We start from the raw sequence: 16,453 nt of genomic DNA on the forward strand, positions 1-16,453 counted from the left end.
CTACCTCAGAGGATGGAACTTGCACTTTTTGACGTACGTTACTACACTTCAGCCTATATTCGTGGCACCCATCATTGTTATAAGGTATATTGGGGTTCCATTTTCAACTTGCTCCCTTGAGAGGTACTGATTTTTCCCTGATAAAGTTATTTCAAGAACATGCATTTTCAGAGAGTAGTATAGCTGAAACTGCCTTGTGTAAATTAATAGTTGTCCATTAGACACTTGGACTTGCATACAGCTGCATCCTGGGTCCTCTCCAGGAGAGTCACAATGCACATTAGCACATTAATGGCTCTGACAAGTCTTACAGTTAAGAAACCTAGAGAACGGACTCAAAGTTACCAACATAATGTTAATTAGAAGATATCTGAATGAAGCCCCTCCATTTTCTACTTCAATGCTAATTTTTTTCATGTTCTTCTGGACATCTTGTGTGTTGAGAGTTGGAAGTCATTAAAGCAAACTGATAACGCCTTACAGTTCAACTTCGTTAGGACATACATTTGTGCACCTAGTCATTAAGGATACTCTGCCAATAACTGCTTATTTTTTTCCAAATTTATTTGACCATGCAAACCGTGTCACCAAGGTCTTCTGGTTTCAGCTTCAACATTTAAAGAGCTTTGGAATTACCACTATCATCCTTACAACAGGAAGAAGCTGAGCAAACTGCAAAACAAGTTTTTTTGGACCCATCACAGAAATGAGGTCATAGGTACAACCACTGTTCCAAAATTTGGAGAGACAGTTGCATTCAGAGTCAAGGCCAAGATCTGCTTACATGGAGTGGAAGCCACCAGAGCCATAAACTAAGAACAGCTACATGGTAACTGACAAATTGCTGGAGGCTGCTACTTGTTCTCTAGCCCTTTCTAGCCTTCCCATCTGACTTAGGGAGAAAACACAGTCAGCAGGGGTCAAGGCTTCAAGGAAGCAGATAAAGAAGCTGTAGTTATGGTACAGTAGAGGATAAGAGGAGTGGGCTTACTTCTCCAGGTCAAGCCTGGAGAAACAGACCCACTAAAAGACAGATACATGGCATGGCTTTAAGATGGCTGACCAGAGGCAGCTGGTATTTGCCTCCCCCACAAAGAAGAACCAAAATAGTGAGTATGTAATCATACTTTGGATAGGTCACCTATGAGAGAACACTGGAATTTAACAGAGAAGTGACAGAAAACATAGAAGGCAAGGGAGGAGAAGGAAGTGTGGCAGCATGCTCAGCTGGGGGCCTGAAGAATCTCCCAATTGTGGTGAAAGAGAAACTGAGCAACTCCCAGCAGTTCACATTCCCACTGCAGACTCCTGCAAGTCTTGCCACAGGAAAGTCCTTCAATCCACAAGGCCCTGAGACTAATATAGGGAGCTACCTGGAGATTTCTTGATGGAATTGCTCCAGAAAGGAAGCTCACACTGGGTCCCATGCCCACTCCCAGTACTAAGCAGCTATATCAAAACACTATTTTGAGAGACCAGTCTCCACCAGAATGCCCTGGGGCCCAACATCCCCTGCATCTTCACATCCCTGGAGCCCCATTAACATCCCACATACACAGCAGGGAGCTGCTGCTGTCTGGCACTCCCAGGGCCAAAGTATGAGCCATAGGCAGCAACCCCGCCACCCCCAATAGCAGGGCCACCATGCATTCAAAAATGCCCTAAGGAAAGCCTACTCCGTTTATATGGCTGCCAACTGCGGCCAAAGAGTGTGCTCCTTAGCTGCCCGTTTATGCTTCTTCTGCTGCCACTGAAAGCAACCCTCCCCTCTCCAGGAGCAGAGCCACAGCACAACTGTTGGCACTCCAACCTAAGCATTCCTCCAAGAGCCTGGTGATTGATTGCCCTGTCCCTGCCTACCGTAGCCGGTTACCACACACACCACTGGGGGCCTAAGAACAGGGACACTTAGCCTGGATCTACCCACCCCCATGCCCAAGCACAACATCTAGGGGCCTGGGATTCCCCCGCCCCATCAACCATTGTTGGCATCTAAGCATTCCTTCCAGGCTCTTGAGGATAGGCCCACTCAATCTGCTGCTAATACCATAGATGGTATGCACCACTAAATGCCACCTAAAGGCCTGGAGACTGGCCTACCCAGCCCATTGCAGCCACCAGCAACACCAGTGCAGGCTGCTTGGAAGTCAGAGGATTGTCTCACTACTGCTACTGTCATTGCCCATTTCATGCCTGCTGCCCAGGCACCTGGCCCACTTCTGCAACTGCTGGCACCTGAGATGGCCACCTGTGGAGGTCCAAGAATCAGCCCACCTGGACCCATTAACACCAGGGTCAACATATGCTGCCCCGCAAGGATAGGCATGCTTGGCGTGCTGCTGCCACCACTGGGGCCTAAGTGCAGGCTCAACTGCTGTCCCTGTCTCCAGCAAAACTTTACTACAGCCTTCACTAACAGTATTGTAAACCACTGAGTAAATCACACACTACTGGTGGTGTTTATAGCCAAATAAATTATACAGAGATTATACTACTGCACACACCCAGAATCAAAGCCAAAGTGCCCTGCTCAACCAATACTATAGATACACCTTCAGGAAAAAGTCATTCCCAACTAAAAGGCAAATGCAAACAATTTTAAGAAGTGACTGTTACACCAGATGCACAGATACCAATGTGAGGACAGAAGAAGCATAAAAAGGCAATGAAATATGACACCTCCAGAGGAACACAATAATTCTCCAGCAACAGATTCCAACAAAAAAAGTATAAAATCCAAGATTAAAAAATTCAAAATGATACTAAAGAAGCTCAGTGAGATACAAAATAACTCAAAAAGTAAAACAAAGAAATCAGAAAAACAATTCAGGATTCAGGATATGAAAGAGAAATTTATCAAAGAGATAGATATCATAAAAAATAACCAAACAGAAATTCTAGAACTGAGGAATTCAATGAATGAAATACAAGATTTGAAAGCTCCAACAATAGGCTAAATCAAGCAGAAGAAAACATTTCAGACATAAAGACAGGTCTTCTGAAATAACCCAGCCAGGCAAAAATAAAGACAAAACATTTCAGACATAAAGACAGGTCTTCTGAAATAACCCAGTCAGGCAAAAATAGAAAACATTTCAGAACATAAAGACAGGTCTTCCGAAATAACCCAGTCAGGCAAAAATAAAGAGAAAAATTTAAAAAGAATGAACAAAGCCTATGTGACATACGGGACACCATAAAGCAACCAAGGATTCAAATTTTCGTGTCCCAGAAGGTGAAGAACAAATGAAAGGGTTAGATAATGTCCTTAATGAAATAATAGCTGAAAACTTTCCAACTCTAGCAAGAGATTTAGACAGCCATATACAGGAAACTCAGAGATCCCTATGCAGATATTATCATTCAAAAAGGTCTTCTCCATGGCACATTATAATAAAACTGTCAAAAGTCAAAGAGAGAATTCTAAAAACAGCAAGAGGAAAAGCCTTTAGTCACTTATAAGGGAATCCCCATCAAATTAACAGCAGATTTCTCAGCAGAAATCTTCTAGTCCAGGAGAGATTGAAAATAGTCCATGTGCTGAAAGAAAAAAAAATGCCAACAAAGGAAATTATACTTAGCACAGCTATCCTTCATAAATGAAGTCTTCCCCAGACAAACATAGTGGAGGTAATTCACTAGAGTGATCCTACAAGAAATGCTTAAGTGAGTCCTACATGTGAAAACAAAAAGACAATACCCACCATCATGAAAACACACAGAAGTATAAGACTCACTGGTAGAGCAAACACATAAATGAGGAAGAGAAAGAGCTCAAATATTACCACTACAGAAAACCACCAAGCCACAATGATAAGGAATAAGAAAGAAACAAACAAAATACAAAACTACCAAAATTAATGAATAAAATGACAAGAATAAGCCCTCACACATCAATAACAACCTCAAATGAAAATGATTAAACTTTGCAGTTAAAAGATATAGACTGGCTGAATGATTTGAAAAACAAGACACAACTATATGCTGCCTACAAGAAACTCACTTTAATGTAAAGACACATATAGACTAAAAGTAAAGGAATGGAAGAAGATATTCCATGCAAATAGAAGCCAAAAGGCCAATCCCTTTATCATTACGTAATGACCTTCTTTGTAACTATTTACCATATTTTACAATTTAGCAAGAGGATATAACAATTCTAAACATATGCACCCAGGACCAGAGTACTCAGATATATGAAGCAAATATTATTAGATCTAAAGGAATAGAATCTAATGCAATCATCTTTGGGAACTTCACTCCACTCTCAGCATTAGACAGATCATTTAGACAGAAAATTAGCAAGGAAACTTTGGATTTAAACCACATTCAAACAAATGAACCTAAGATATTTACAGAACACTTCATTTAACAGGTATAGAACACAGATTCTTCTCATCAGCATATGGAACACTCCCCAGAACAGGCCATATGTAGGACACAAAACAAGTCTCAACAAATTTTAAAACACTGAAATCATATCAAGAGTCTTTTCAGATCACAATGAAATAAGACTAGAAATTAATAACAAAAGAAACTTTGGAAATTGTACAAATACATAGAAAATAAACAACATGCTCTTAAATGACCATTGGGTCAAGGAAGGAATTAAGGAGCAAATTTTTAAAAATTCTTGGAACAAATGAGAATTGAGACGCAACATATCAAAGCTTATGATATACAGCAAAGGCAGTGCTAACAGGGAAATGTATAGCAATAAACACCTACAGCAAAAAAGTAGAAAGATTTAAAGTAAACAGTCTAATGATGCACCTCAGGGAACTACTAAAGCAAGAAGAAACCAAACCCAAAATTAGTAGTATGAAATAAATTATGATGATCAGAGCAGATCTAAGAAAAATAGAATTTATTCCCCTAAAAAAAACTAACGCAAAAATTCAGTAAAACAAAAAGTTGGTTTTTTGAAAAGGTAAGCAAAATCAAACCATTTGCTAAACTAACCAAGAGAAAAAGACCAAAATAAACAAAATTAGAAATGGAAAAAGAGACATTACAACTGACACCACAGAAATACAAAAGATCATCAGAGATTATTATGAACTACTCCATACTAACAAACTAGAAAACCTAGAAGAAATGGATACATTTCTGAACACATACAACCTATTGTGACTGAATCATTGAAAAATGAAAAACCTGAACAGACCAAAAAAGAAGTAATGAGACTGAATCAGTAATAAAAGGTCTGCCAACAAAGAAAGGCCCAGAACTGAACAGTTTCATTGTGGAATTCTACCAAATCTACCAAAGAATTAACAACAATCCTCAAACTATTCTAAAATATTAAAGAGGAGGGAATTCTCCCCAACTCATTCTATGAGGCCAGCATTACCCTGATACTAAAACCAGACAAAGATGCAACAAAAAAAGAAAAACTAGAGGCCAGTATCCCTGATGATTGTTGATGCAAAAATCCTCAACAAAATATCAGCAAACTGAATCCAATAGTATATCAAAAAGATAATACACCATGATCAAGTGGGATTTATTTCACAGATGCAAAGATGGTCCAACATATGCAAATCAATAAACAGGATACATCACAGTGACAAAAGGAAAAACAAAAACCATATGATCATCTCAATAGATGCAGAAACAGTGTTTGATACAATTCAACATCCCTTAATCATACAAATTCTAAACACCAAGCATAGAATGAACACACCTCAACATAATAAAGGCCATATATGACAAATCCACAGCTAACATCATACTGAATGGGGAAAAGCCTTTCCTCTAAGAACTGGAACAAGACAAGCATGCCCATTTTCTTCACTCTTATTCAACATGGTATTGGGAGTCCCAGCAATCAGGCAAAAGAAATAAGAGGCATTCAAATTGGAAAAGAGGAAGTCAATTTGTCCCTCTTTTCTGATGATATGATCTTATATCTAGAATAAACTAAAGACAACAAACTCTTAAATCTGACAAATTCAGTACTTACAGGATACAAAATCAACATACAAAAGTCAATAACAACTAGTTCATACCAATAATGAACTAGTTGAGAAAGAAATCAAGAAGGCGATTCCATTTACAATAGCTAAAAAAGTAAAGGAAATACCTAGGAATAAATTTATCTAAGGAGGTAAAATATCTCTACAAGAAAAACTACAAATCTCTGATGTAAGCAATTGAGCAGAATACAAAAATATGAAAAGACATCCCATGCTCATGGATCAGAAGAATTAATACCATTAAAATGATATTAACTCAAAGCAATTTGCAGATTCAATGTAATCCCTATCAAAATACCAATGTCATTTTTCACAGTAATAGAAAAAACAATTCTAAAATTCATACGAAACCAAAATAGAGCCCGAATAGCCAAAGCAATTCTGAGCAAAATGAACAAAACTGAAGGCATTATATTATCTGATTTCAGTATACATTACAAGGATATAGTAACCACAACAACATGATATGGATATAATAACAGACACATAGACCAATGTAATGAAATAGAGAATCTAGAAATAAATCCACATATTTAGAGACAGCTAATTTTCTACAAATGTGAGAAAAACATACAGTGGGGAAGGGACACCTTCTTCAGTAAATGGTGCTGGGAAAATTGGATATCCATATGTAGAAGGATGGAACTGGACCTGTATCTTTCACTGTATACAAAAACAAACTCAAGATGGATTAAAGACTTAAACATAAAATTTTATAGCTAAGACCTCAAAAGCTCAGATAACAAAAACAGACAAATGGGACTATATCAAACTAAAAGCCTCTGCATAGCAAAGGAAACAATCAGCAGAGTGAAGACTCCACCTGCTAAATGGGAGAAAAATATTTGCGAACTATTCATCCAACAAGAGACTAACATTCAGAATATACAGGGAATGCAGACAACTGAACAGTTAAAAAAAAAAATCAATGAGATCACTTGGACACAGGAAGGGGAACATCACACACCGGGGCCTATTGTGGGGAGGGGCAGGGAGGAGGAATAGCATTAGGAGATATACCTAATGTAAATGACGAGTTAATGGGTACAGCACACCAACATGGCACATGTATATATATGTAACAAACCTGCACATTGTGCACATGTACCCTAGAACTTAAAGTATATAAAATAAAAAAAGGGGGGTGGGCAAACGACAGGAATTGAGATTTCTCAAAGGAGAAGACATACAATGGCCAACAGGTATATGAAAAAATGCTCAACACTGCTAATCATCTTACCACAGTTAGAATGACTATTACTGAAAAAGACCAAAAAAAAAAAAAAAATACCATATGATCCACCAATCCCACTACTGGGTATTTATCCAAAGGAAAAGAAATCAGTATATGAAAAATATACCTGCACTTATGTGTTTATTGGAGCACTATTCACAATAGCAACAACATAGAGTCAGCCTCAGTATTCATAAATGGACAAATGTATAAAGAAGATGTGGTATATATACACACTGGAATACTATTTGGCTACAGAAAGGAATGAAATGATGTTATTTGCTGCAATGGATGGAACTGGAGATCATTATGTTAAATAAGTCAGACATCAAAATACAAATATTGCATGTTCTCACTCATTAGTGGGAGCTAAAGGAGTTGCTCTTTTGAAGATAGAGAGAAAAATGGATAACAGAGGCAGGGAAGGGTAAGTGGGGTGAAGACAGTTTGGTTAATGGGTACAAAGATACAGTTAGATAGAAGGAATATATTCTAATGTTTATAGGGTGATTATGGTTAACAATAATGTACATTTCAAAACCGCTAGAAAAGAGGACTCAAAATGTTCCCAAGACACAGAAATAATAAATACTTGAAGGGATAGATAACCTGAATACCCTGACTTGATCATTACTCATTCTATGCATGCAGCAATACATTACATGTAGCCCATATTATGTATCAACAAAAAAAGTCTTGAAAAACTGAGATTCAATCAGGTGGTTAAACTCTCCCCCTATCCAACATCTAACCATCACACCAATAGAGCTCCAAAAAGAAAAATAGTGGATTACAGTTAAAACAGATACAAGACACAGACACAGACCCTCTCTGAGGAGGACTATTTAGCAAAGCCCAAGTCAAAAGGGAAGGCCAAAAATATAGCAGAAGAATCTGGAGCTAAGAACCAAAAGAAACTGCTAGAAATAGTCAACATTGTAACAGAAATGAATAATGCCTTTGATAGGCTCATCATTAGAACAAACATGGCCAAGGAGAGTAGTATCAGTGAACTTGAAGATGCGTCAATAGAAACCTATCAGACTGAAAAAAGTGGGAGGCAAACATCCAAGAACTGTGGGACAATTTCAAAATGTGTAACTTATCATCATGGGAGTATCAAAAACAAAAGAAAGGGAAAACAGAGAAGAAAGAAGTAATAATGGCTGACAACTTTTCAAAATTAATGACAGACACCAAACCACAGACCCAGGAAGCTCAGAGAACATCAAAAGTCAAAAATAAATACCCTTCTCCCCCAAAAAGTCTACGCCTACGCATTTCATCTTAAATCTGTAGAAAGGCAAAGATAAAGAGAAATTTTTGAAAGAAGCCAGAGGAAAAAGCATATTACCTATAGAAGAAAAGAATAAAATTATGGCAGACTTCTTGTGAGAAACTAGGTAAGCCAGAAGAAAGTGGAGTGAAATATTTAAAGTGTTGAAAGAAAAAAAGCCAGCCAACCTGCCCTGTAAGAAATGGGAAGTTCTTTAGGCAAAATGAAAATTATGTCAGTTAGAAGATTGAACTACATAAGAAGAGCATCAGAGAATAAATAAGTGAAGGTGAACAAAATTTTTAATTGTTCTTAATTGATCTGTAAGGTAATTGCTTGTTCAAAGTAATAAATGTCATAGTGTATTGAATGATTATACCATATGGATGAGTGAAATGAATGACAGCAATGTTCTAAGGGCAGAAATGAGAAATTGGGAATGTGTTGTTATAAAATGTCTACACTACACCTGAAGGCAGGCTTGTATTTGGAAAAAAGTTTATATTGTAAACTCTAGGGCAACCATTTAAAAATTCGTAAAAAGAATAACTGGTATGCTAAGAGATAAAACAGAATCATAAACTGTTCAAAACTAAAGGAAGACAGAAAAAGGAGGGGATGAAGAGAGGACAAATGCAACAAACAGAAAAGAGTTACAAACATGGTAGATATTCAGTTATATCAACTATCACCTTAAATGTGAAAGGTCATTGAATTTCCTTCTGACTTGCACTGTAAACTAGGAGGTGGATAAGTATTTTAAGGTGCTGATAAGCAGAATACCAAGTCAACAGTTTTGACTTGTTCAAATTGTTTCTTGATCCCAGGGAGAAAAAAAAAAAAATAAAGGATGTCAATATCTAGTGATCCAAACAGCATATTGCTTTCTAATAAATTCAGAAATCTAGTTGACTTTTTGTATATTGGTGGTCAAATTAAGGTTGGCATGCATTTCCATTGTATGAGGTATTTATTATGAGATTTATCAAATTGATCAAAATTTGGCATGTGCTTGGGATACAAATAAAACATATAGCAATTAAGAAATCAGTCAAATTTTCCTCTCACACCTTATGGTGTAAATTTCTTGCTCCTCAGTCCACAGTAACAGTATGCTTTACCACCATAGGCATAGGTTTCTCTCACTGCAGACTCTTACTGAAGAGTTTATGAAAGCTCACAGTATTGGTCGGGGAGGGTGGAAATCCAATAGGATTTTTACCAGTTACCAGTTGCATGCCTTTGGGCAGGTTATTTAATATATCTGAGTCACTTTGGTCTATCTGTAAAATGGGAACAATAATTACACTTTGTGGTTGTGTGAGGGTTAACTAATACATATAAAATGTCTAACTTGTTATGTGAGCCAAAAAAAAAAAAAAAAAGACATTGAGAAAGCACATGTCCTTATACAGGCAATCCTTACCAAGTGAACTACGATTCTCTAGAATACAATGAGCTTTCTCCTTGTCCTTCCTGGGATTTGCACACTAGAGACCCAGAAGATATGTCAATTCATGAATCAGTGTAGTCAGCCATGAAGAACATTCAGCAGTGGATTTCATGATACATATGTGGCATGTAAACTCATAATAAATTTTTATATAATTATTTCTAGTTTTTTAGAAAAAAAAGATCCTATTTTTAGTAAGTGCCGATATATCATTTCCACTTACTCAATTTACTTTCCCTTCCATATGGCAGCAGTCAATAGTCAAAGTTAGTGAAAGGCTGTAACAGTTAAATAAAGACCTATCCAAGGGTTTGGCTCTATTTGCCTAAAGAGGCCACCACATTTCCCCTGTCTGATACACAAGTTTAAAGCCCCACACAGGAAAAGTTTTACTGGTTTTAATTTCCCTTCCCCCCCCCCCCCCCGAGATGGAGTTTCACTCTTCTGCTGGGGCTGGAGTGCAGTGGCATGGTCATGGCTGACTGCAGCCTCTGCCTCCCCAGCTCAAGCGATCCTCCCACCTGTCTCCTAAGAGGCTGGGACCACAGGTGTGCATCACCATGCTGGGTGGGTTAATTTTTGTATTTTTTGTAGAAACAGGGTTTCATATTGATCAGGCTGGTCTTAATCTCCTGGGTTCAAGCGATCAGCCCACCTCGGCTTCCCAAAGTGCCGGAATTACAGACGTGAGCCACCACACTTGGCCCCTGGTTTTATATTTTTAGCCTCCTTGACGCATCCTTTATCAAAGAGACATCTCCACTGTTAACATTTTCCTTTAGTCACCACATCAGAAATAATAATAACCATTTTTTCTTTGTGAATAGTTGTTTTCCATTACCACTGGTTATCATAGTACTATTACTCTATATTTCTCACTTTGGATTTACGTTTCCTTTCCATCTACACTGGAGAAGCTATATTACTGCCAGGTATAGGAAGAAAAAAAACAACTTGGCTGAAAATTAGAGAATGCAAAATGTTAGTAAACATTGTTCTAAAGTTTGAATTTAAATTATATGTGACTCTTGTTATATATTAAAAAACTGCATAGAATTTACTGAAGATTAGAATATATTTTAAGGAATCCCAAGGAAAAAAAAATCCAAATAATTATTAAAAGTCCCATGTCAAGCAAAAACACTCCATGAAGAAATTCTGAAACTGATTTTCTATCTTGCTTTAATGACTTCATTTATGACTTCTATGGAGAATGTGAACACAGTAGAAATAACAGCCATTTATTTTAAGTATCAGTTTTTATTAAAAAGTGCATCTTGATTAATTTATGATCTAGGTAAGCTGTAAGATACCAGTATACTCTCTGGAATAATAACTTTACAAAGATTTAAAACAAACAAAATTTTAAAAGCCTTTTTATTTCCTTCACCATTATTGTTTTACAATACAAATATCACCTTGTGAATACACAAAAAAATCCTACGGAAGATAATTCTGCTGCACGTAAAATACAGAATGGATATATATACTTCTTCATTCTTAAAAAACTATTTTGTTCTCCACATTGGCAAGTATAGAATAGAATACTTCCCCAAACATACGTATGTTAGGAGTAAAACTTAAGAGTTACATGCAGTTTCTGCACAAATATCTTTTAAAGAAATAGATCTCTTTTTTGTTGTTCACCAACAAAATTGTCATGAGAGTATGGATAACTAATTCATAGCTTTCAAGTTTTAGGTAAGTGATCATTTTCAAAACTCTCTTTAAGAAAAGATATTCATGGCTGTTTTCATTGAGTAGTTAAAATCGAACTACCAAATAGACGATAAAATAATTTAAGTGGTACATGTCATTGCTACCTGATCACAATATGTGAACAGGCTCTGACTCTAATTAACAACCTCATTATTTAAGTCATTGCAATTTTAAAACCATAAGCAGTCTTCTGATTCAATTTAGCTATAAATGCAAAATTTAGTAGTGTATACATATATTTATATTTTCATGGAATACTTTATTTTAAATAAAAACATTTAAGATTGCCTACTGACCATACAATCAAGACAAGAAAGGCACTAGAAACATAGACAAATTTCTCTCCCAAGATGCATTTTTAAATTTTAACTCTCTTCTCTCTGACATGTTAAAAATCTTTAAATTTGGTTTTCATAACATCATTTTGAAAAATAAAGTTAGGAAATACTTAGAAAATCACTTTATAACAGAATCTTTTTTTTTTTTTTTGCACTTTTTGAAACACTGTCTTTGCTGATTTTACAAAACCCAAAGTTACCAAACCTTTCTGTGTCTATCATTTTTATTTGAATATCGGTGCAACAGGTAGAAAGATTTCAGAATCAAACCCCATTCAGGTGCTTAGAAACCTTCATAGAGACATTTGCTAGAAAATGGCTTACAGCCCAATCTTTGGGGCAAGAGATATGAAAAGTATGTTTTCCCAAGAAAATAATACGCTTTATTTCCAGATGTGACTGGAAAGACCAGAACTTATGATATAAAAGCTTACATTTATGCTGTTGCATCATATACAAAGGAACATGGTGGTTGCGGGTTATGTAAATCCCAAACTTATGAACAGGAAATGTGTACAGTGCATGATAGGTTAAATTTTTCTTTATTGTTGTCCAACGCAGGTCCTTTGGAGAGAAAAAAAGATCACAGTGCTGACCAGGTAACTCAATAGGTTAAGTCAAGGTAACCATTGAAAGATAATAGGAATAGGGAGGTGTTTATTTTATGGCATCTTCTCTCATGGAGTTCTTAGCACTTCGGACAATTTGTCTTTTCCCCACTTTGTACAGCTGTTATGTGTCATTCACCAGCCGGCTGTATTTAACTTGCCTACTGAGGTGGACTACTGGCCAGGGGAAAGGCCAATGGTAAGATCGAGGTACAATTCCTTGGACATTCTTTTCAAAGTACTGAAATGGCCTGTACCACCACACCCTGGCCAGGAGGTTCATCTGGGAAGCTTCCTTTAGCACCTAGGATAACAAAGAAACATAAACACATTTCTTACAATCTTTCACTTTAAGTTCACATACTTGCCATGCTAAAATTCCCAAAGGATCCCATACCTACCCTGCGTGTCCACCCACATATCCCAGCTTCTCTCTGTCACCACCATTCTACACTCCACACTCATCTACAAACTGAGCCACATCTCAGTAGAAAAACAACGCCAATTCTGGGAGGGCAAGGAGAACTTACGGCTCACTCATCTCTTGCCTATAAATAAATACCTCAGTTAGCTTTTTAGGTATTCCTCTTCTATGCTAAAAATATTAACACTTAATTAAATGTTAAGTATTAAGCTTGTGATGTGCCCAGGATAGGGAGAAGAGGGTAGGAAAGTGAATCAAGCAAGGAGGGACACAAGCTTAGAAAATATTTTTCATTTTTCATGGATAATGAAAGTGTGCTACTTATTCTAGAAGGAATTCCTTACACCATTATATTAATGAACTTTTTATTCTTAATTCTGAAGAGAATCAGTGTCACAAAACACAACACAATCTTAGTTGATTACCTCTTAAGAAAGAGAAACTTAAGACATCCATGGGTTCTTTGCACCCTGCCCAAGCCAGCAACACCAAGCCAGAAGCAATAGAAGCTAAAATCAAAAGGGGAGAAACTCACTTGCTGATTGGCCATAGTGTGATACCACCAGAAGAGTCTTGTGGTGATGTAATATGCCACCACCACGTCCACAGTGTAGTGGTCATGCGCTAAGAGAATACAGAAGATTCCAACTACGCTGAGAAGCCAGCAAATCCAGTGATACCACCAGAGTCGTCGAGGGGAATCTGAAAGGGGGAGAGATTTGCAACAGTCCCATTATTCAAATGACATTAAGGGCACTCAACTATGCCTCTACTAATGCTTCTGAATCCAATTACCTTGAGTCTTCCCTTCTGAAAACAGACCTAGTGAATCTAAGGGCTTTCATTTATCTGTAACCAAGGTTAGAACAGAAACAGCTTTTTATGATGTGATTATACTAGTGATAGTAATTCATATTTGGTTATTGATTCAGACAATCATAAATAGTGTTTAAAAGATGAGTCTAATCAGATAAGGACAGGTTAATGCACCATGCTTCATTTTTAAAAACTGTCCATTGACATTTAAATTTACCTCTAGTTAATTTGGGGTTGATGTTCTATATAAAAATCAATACCTTTTGGTCCATAGAGCCTAATACAAGGACTAAGCAGTTATAATTGATTTAACTGTACTGCTTTCCAAGTTTTGCAACCATACACTAATCTGAAAGTCTTTGAGATTTTCATTTCTCAAATACAAACAGAAAAGCATCCAGATGCCTGGGAATTCTAGTTCAAGTGCCTTCTCAAAGGCTGAATTGTGTCAGATAAATACTTGTCTGTACCTCCATTTGGGAAATTACCTGAGGAAAACATCAAAATTTCTATTAGTGCAGGCCTTTCTACCTTGGATTCTCAATTGTGGGATTCAGAGGCTCTGCAATGTTAGGCAAAATGTTGTTTAAATATGATCTACACTCTCCACACCAGCATGAGCAGTTCAGGCTTTTATTGGATTCTCAAGGGGTCCAAGAACCAATCATTCATTCAACCAATATTCACTGAGCCTCTTACATACCAGGGACAGGCAATGCTCTAGGTACCTGGATCAATGAATAAAAAAGGCAAGAAGCCTGCCTTTGTGGGAAGATCCCTTCCTAGTGGGGAAGAGAGATAAGAGACAATACTTATAATAAATAATTTACACATTATGTTAGGTGTTAAAGGCTGTGGAAAAATAATAAAGTTGAGCTGGATAAGGGGGATTAGAAGTATAGGGAGTGAAGGGCAGTTTGCAATTTTAAATGGAGCAGTCAGGGTAGGAATATTCTAGTTACATTAGTATTCGATACCTTGACAATACAAAAACAAGACAATCTCTGTGTGACTCTATAAGTATCCATATATGCCATCTAATTTTAATTTTCATAAACTTTTTCCCACTCCATGAAGCAGATGTGAATATTTCATTCTAAACATGAGGAAACTAAGACTTAGGTTAAAGTTTCTTCCCAGGGTCATAGAGCTAGTAAGTGATAGTACCAAGGCCTCTGCCTCTCAATATGACACGCTGCCTTACTGTCAAGATGGATAAGGCTTGACCCCATTAAAGAATTTCAGGTATCAGGCAGCAGGAGCCAGGAATCCCTCCCCCAGGGCTGCTGACATCTGGCCTATGTGATTCCCACTGTCCACATCCAGTTACATCCCAGTCCAAGGGCTGGATTATGCCCTGACAATTCTGAATAGATCTTGCTAGAATTCACTATATCTGTTCACATACTAAGTATAAGCATTGGAACATCTATTCTCCCTTTTCTACCTCAGTGCCCTGAAGTGCATCTCTCTCCTCTTCCTATATTTCCTTATCTTAGTTTTTCAAGAACAAAACTAGGTTTCGGCCCAGTCCGCTACCTGTTTTCTCTACCCCATAATGCATCCTGTTATCTGCTGACTCTCTTTATTAATGTCTTGAAGTGTCTGCCACTTCTCTCCATCCCTGATGCCATCAGGCTAGTTTCCTTTGTTACTGCAGCAATCTCCTAACTTTTCTTCCGGTCTCCAGTTTTGCCCCCCATCCAGTCCATCCTGCAAGCTGCTGCAAGAGTGATTTTTCTCTCTTCAAAGACAAATGACACTGCCCCACTGGTTACAACCCCTCAATGGGCACCCGATCTCCATCAGCTGAGAGTTCAGACCCTCTTCTCATGGCTTAAGCACCCTCTGTGATCTGATTCCCACTTACCTGTCTGTTCTCATTATTACCCCTACTCTGAATTCCAATCACTTAAACTCTCACAGAGTACCACATGCTTCCAAGACACCTCCAGAAGGCAAAGCATCTCCCTCCTCTGTGATACCACAGCAGCCTGGTTCTACCCATTGCTCTTCGTGGAAACCCTCTGCATAATGCTTATCAGACTGTTTCTAACAATGTGATATTGAGGATAATAAAATTTTCTGTAAGTAGAGAAATGAATAAAAATGGGTAGTTCATTTCTAGCACTGTCTTATTAATAGCAATTAAAGTGAATGGACCAAAATCTCATATCTCAAAAACATAATCTGAGGGTAAATAGTGGCAGAAGAATATAAATGGCATCATGCCATTTATGTATATACATTTTAAAAACCACAAAACAATAATATACAAGTACAAAAAAATGGATGGAAATGATATAGGAAAGGAATGAAAAGGCTTTAATCATATATTAACATTTCATTTCCTTTCTAAAAGGGTTACCTGAATTAAATATGACAAAATGCTAATATATATTAAATCTGAGCCATGTATGCGGTATCTATAATATTATTTTGTGATTTCACAATAAAATATTTTAAGTACATTTCTTAAGGGAAATGTCCCATTTAGTATCTGCCTCAGCCCTGAGCCCATAGCCTTGTTGAGGACAGGGATGAGTCTGACCCATCACTGTACCCTCAGGCATGTAGCATAGTGCCAAGTGCTGAAAAAATAGTTGC

At 37.3% G+C, this 16,453-nt stretch overlaps 1 protein-coding gene across 2 annotated transcripts in view; it reads right to left on the bottom strand.

Annotated features, from left to right (window-relative positions):
* Positions 1 to 11,181: 11,181 nt before the first annotated feature.
* The window catches only part of SGMS1 (sphingomyelin synthase 1), a 168,443-nt gene continuing 163,171 nt past the window's right edge, over positions 11,182 to 16,453 (bottom strand). For both annotated transcript variants that reach the window (XM_025397293.1, XM_025397292.1), the window contains 2 exons: positions 13,566 to 13,732; positions 11,182 to 12,910 (listed from right to left, as the gene is read on the bottom strand). In XM_025397293.1, coding sequence (XP_025253078.1) covers positions 12,731 to 12,910; positions 13,566 to 13,732 — 347 coding nt within the window. In that variant the 3' untranslated portion in view covers positions 11,182 to 12,730. The remainder of the gene's footprint in view (positions 12,911 to 13,565; positions 13,733 to 16,453) is intronic.

Source organism: Theropithecus gelada, chromosome 9 (assembly GCF_003255815.1).
Source record: "Theropithecus gelada isolate Dixy chromosome 9, Tgel_1.0, whole genome shotgun sequence".
NCBI classification, from domain to species: Eukaryota; Metazoa; Chordata; class Mammalia; order Primates; family Cercopithecidae; genus Theropithecus; species Theropithecus gelada.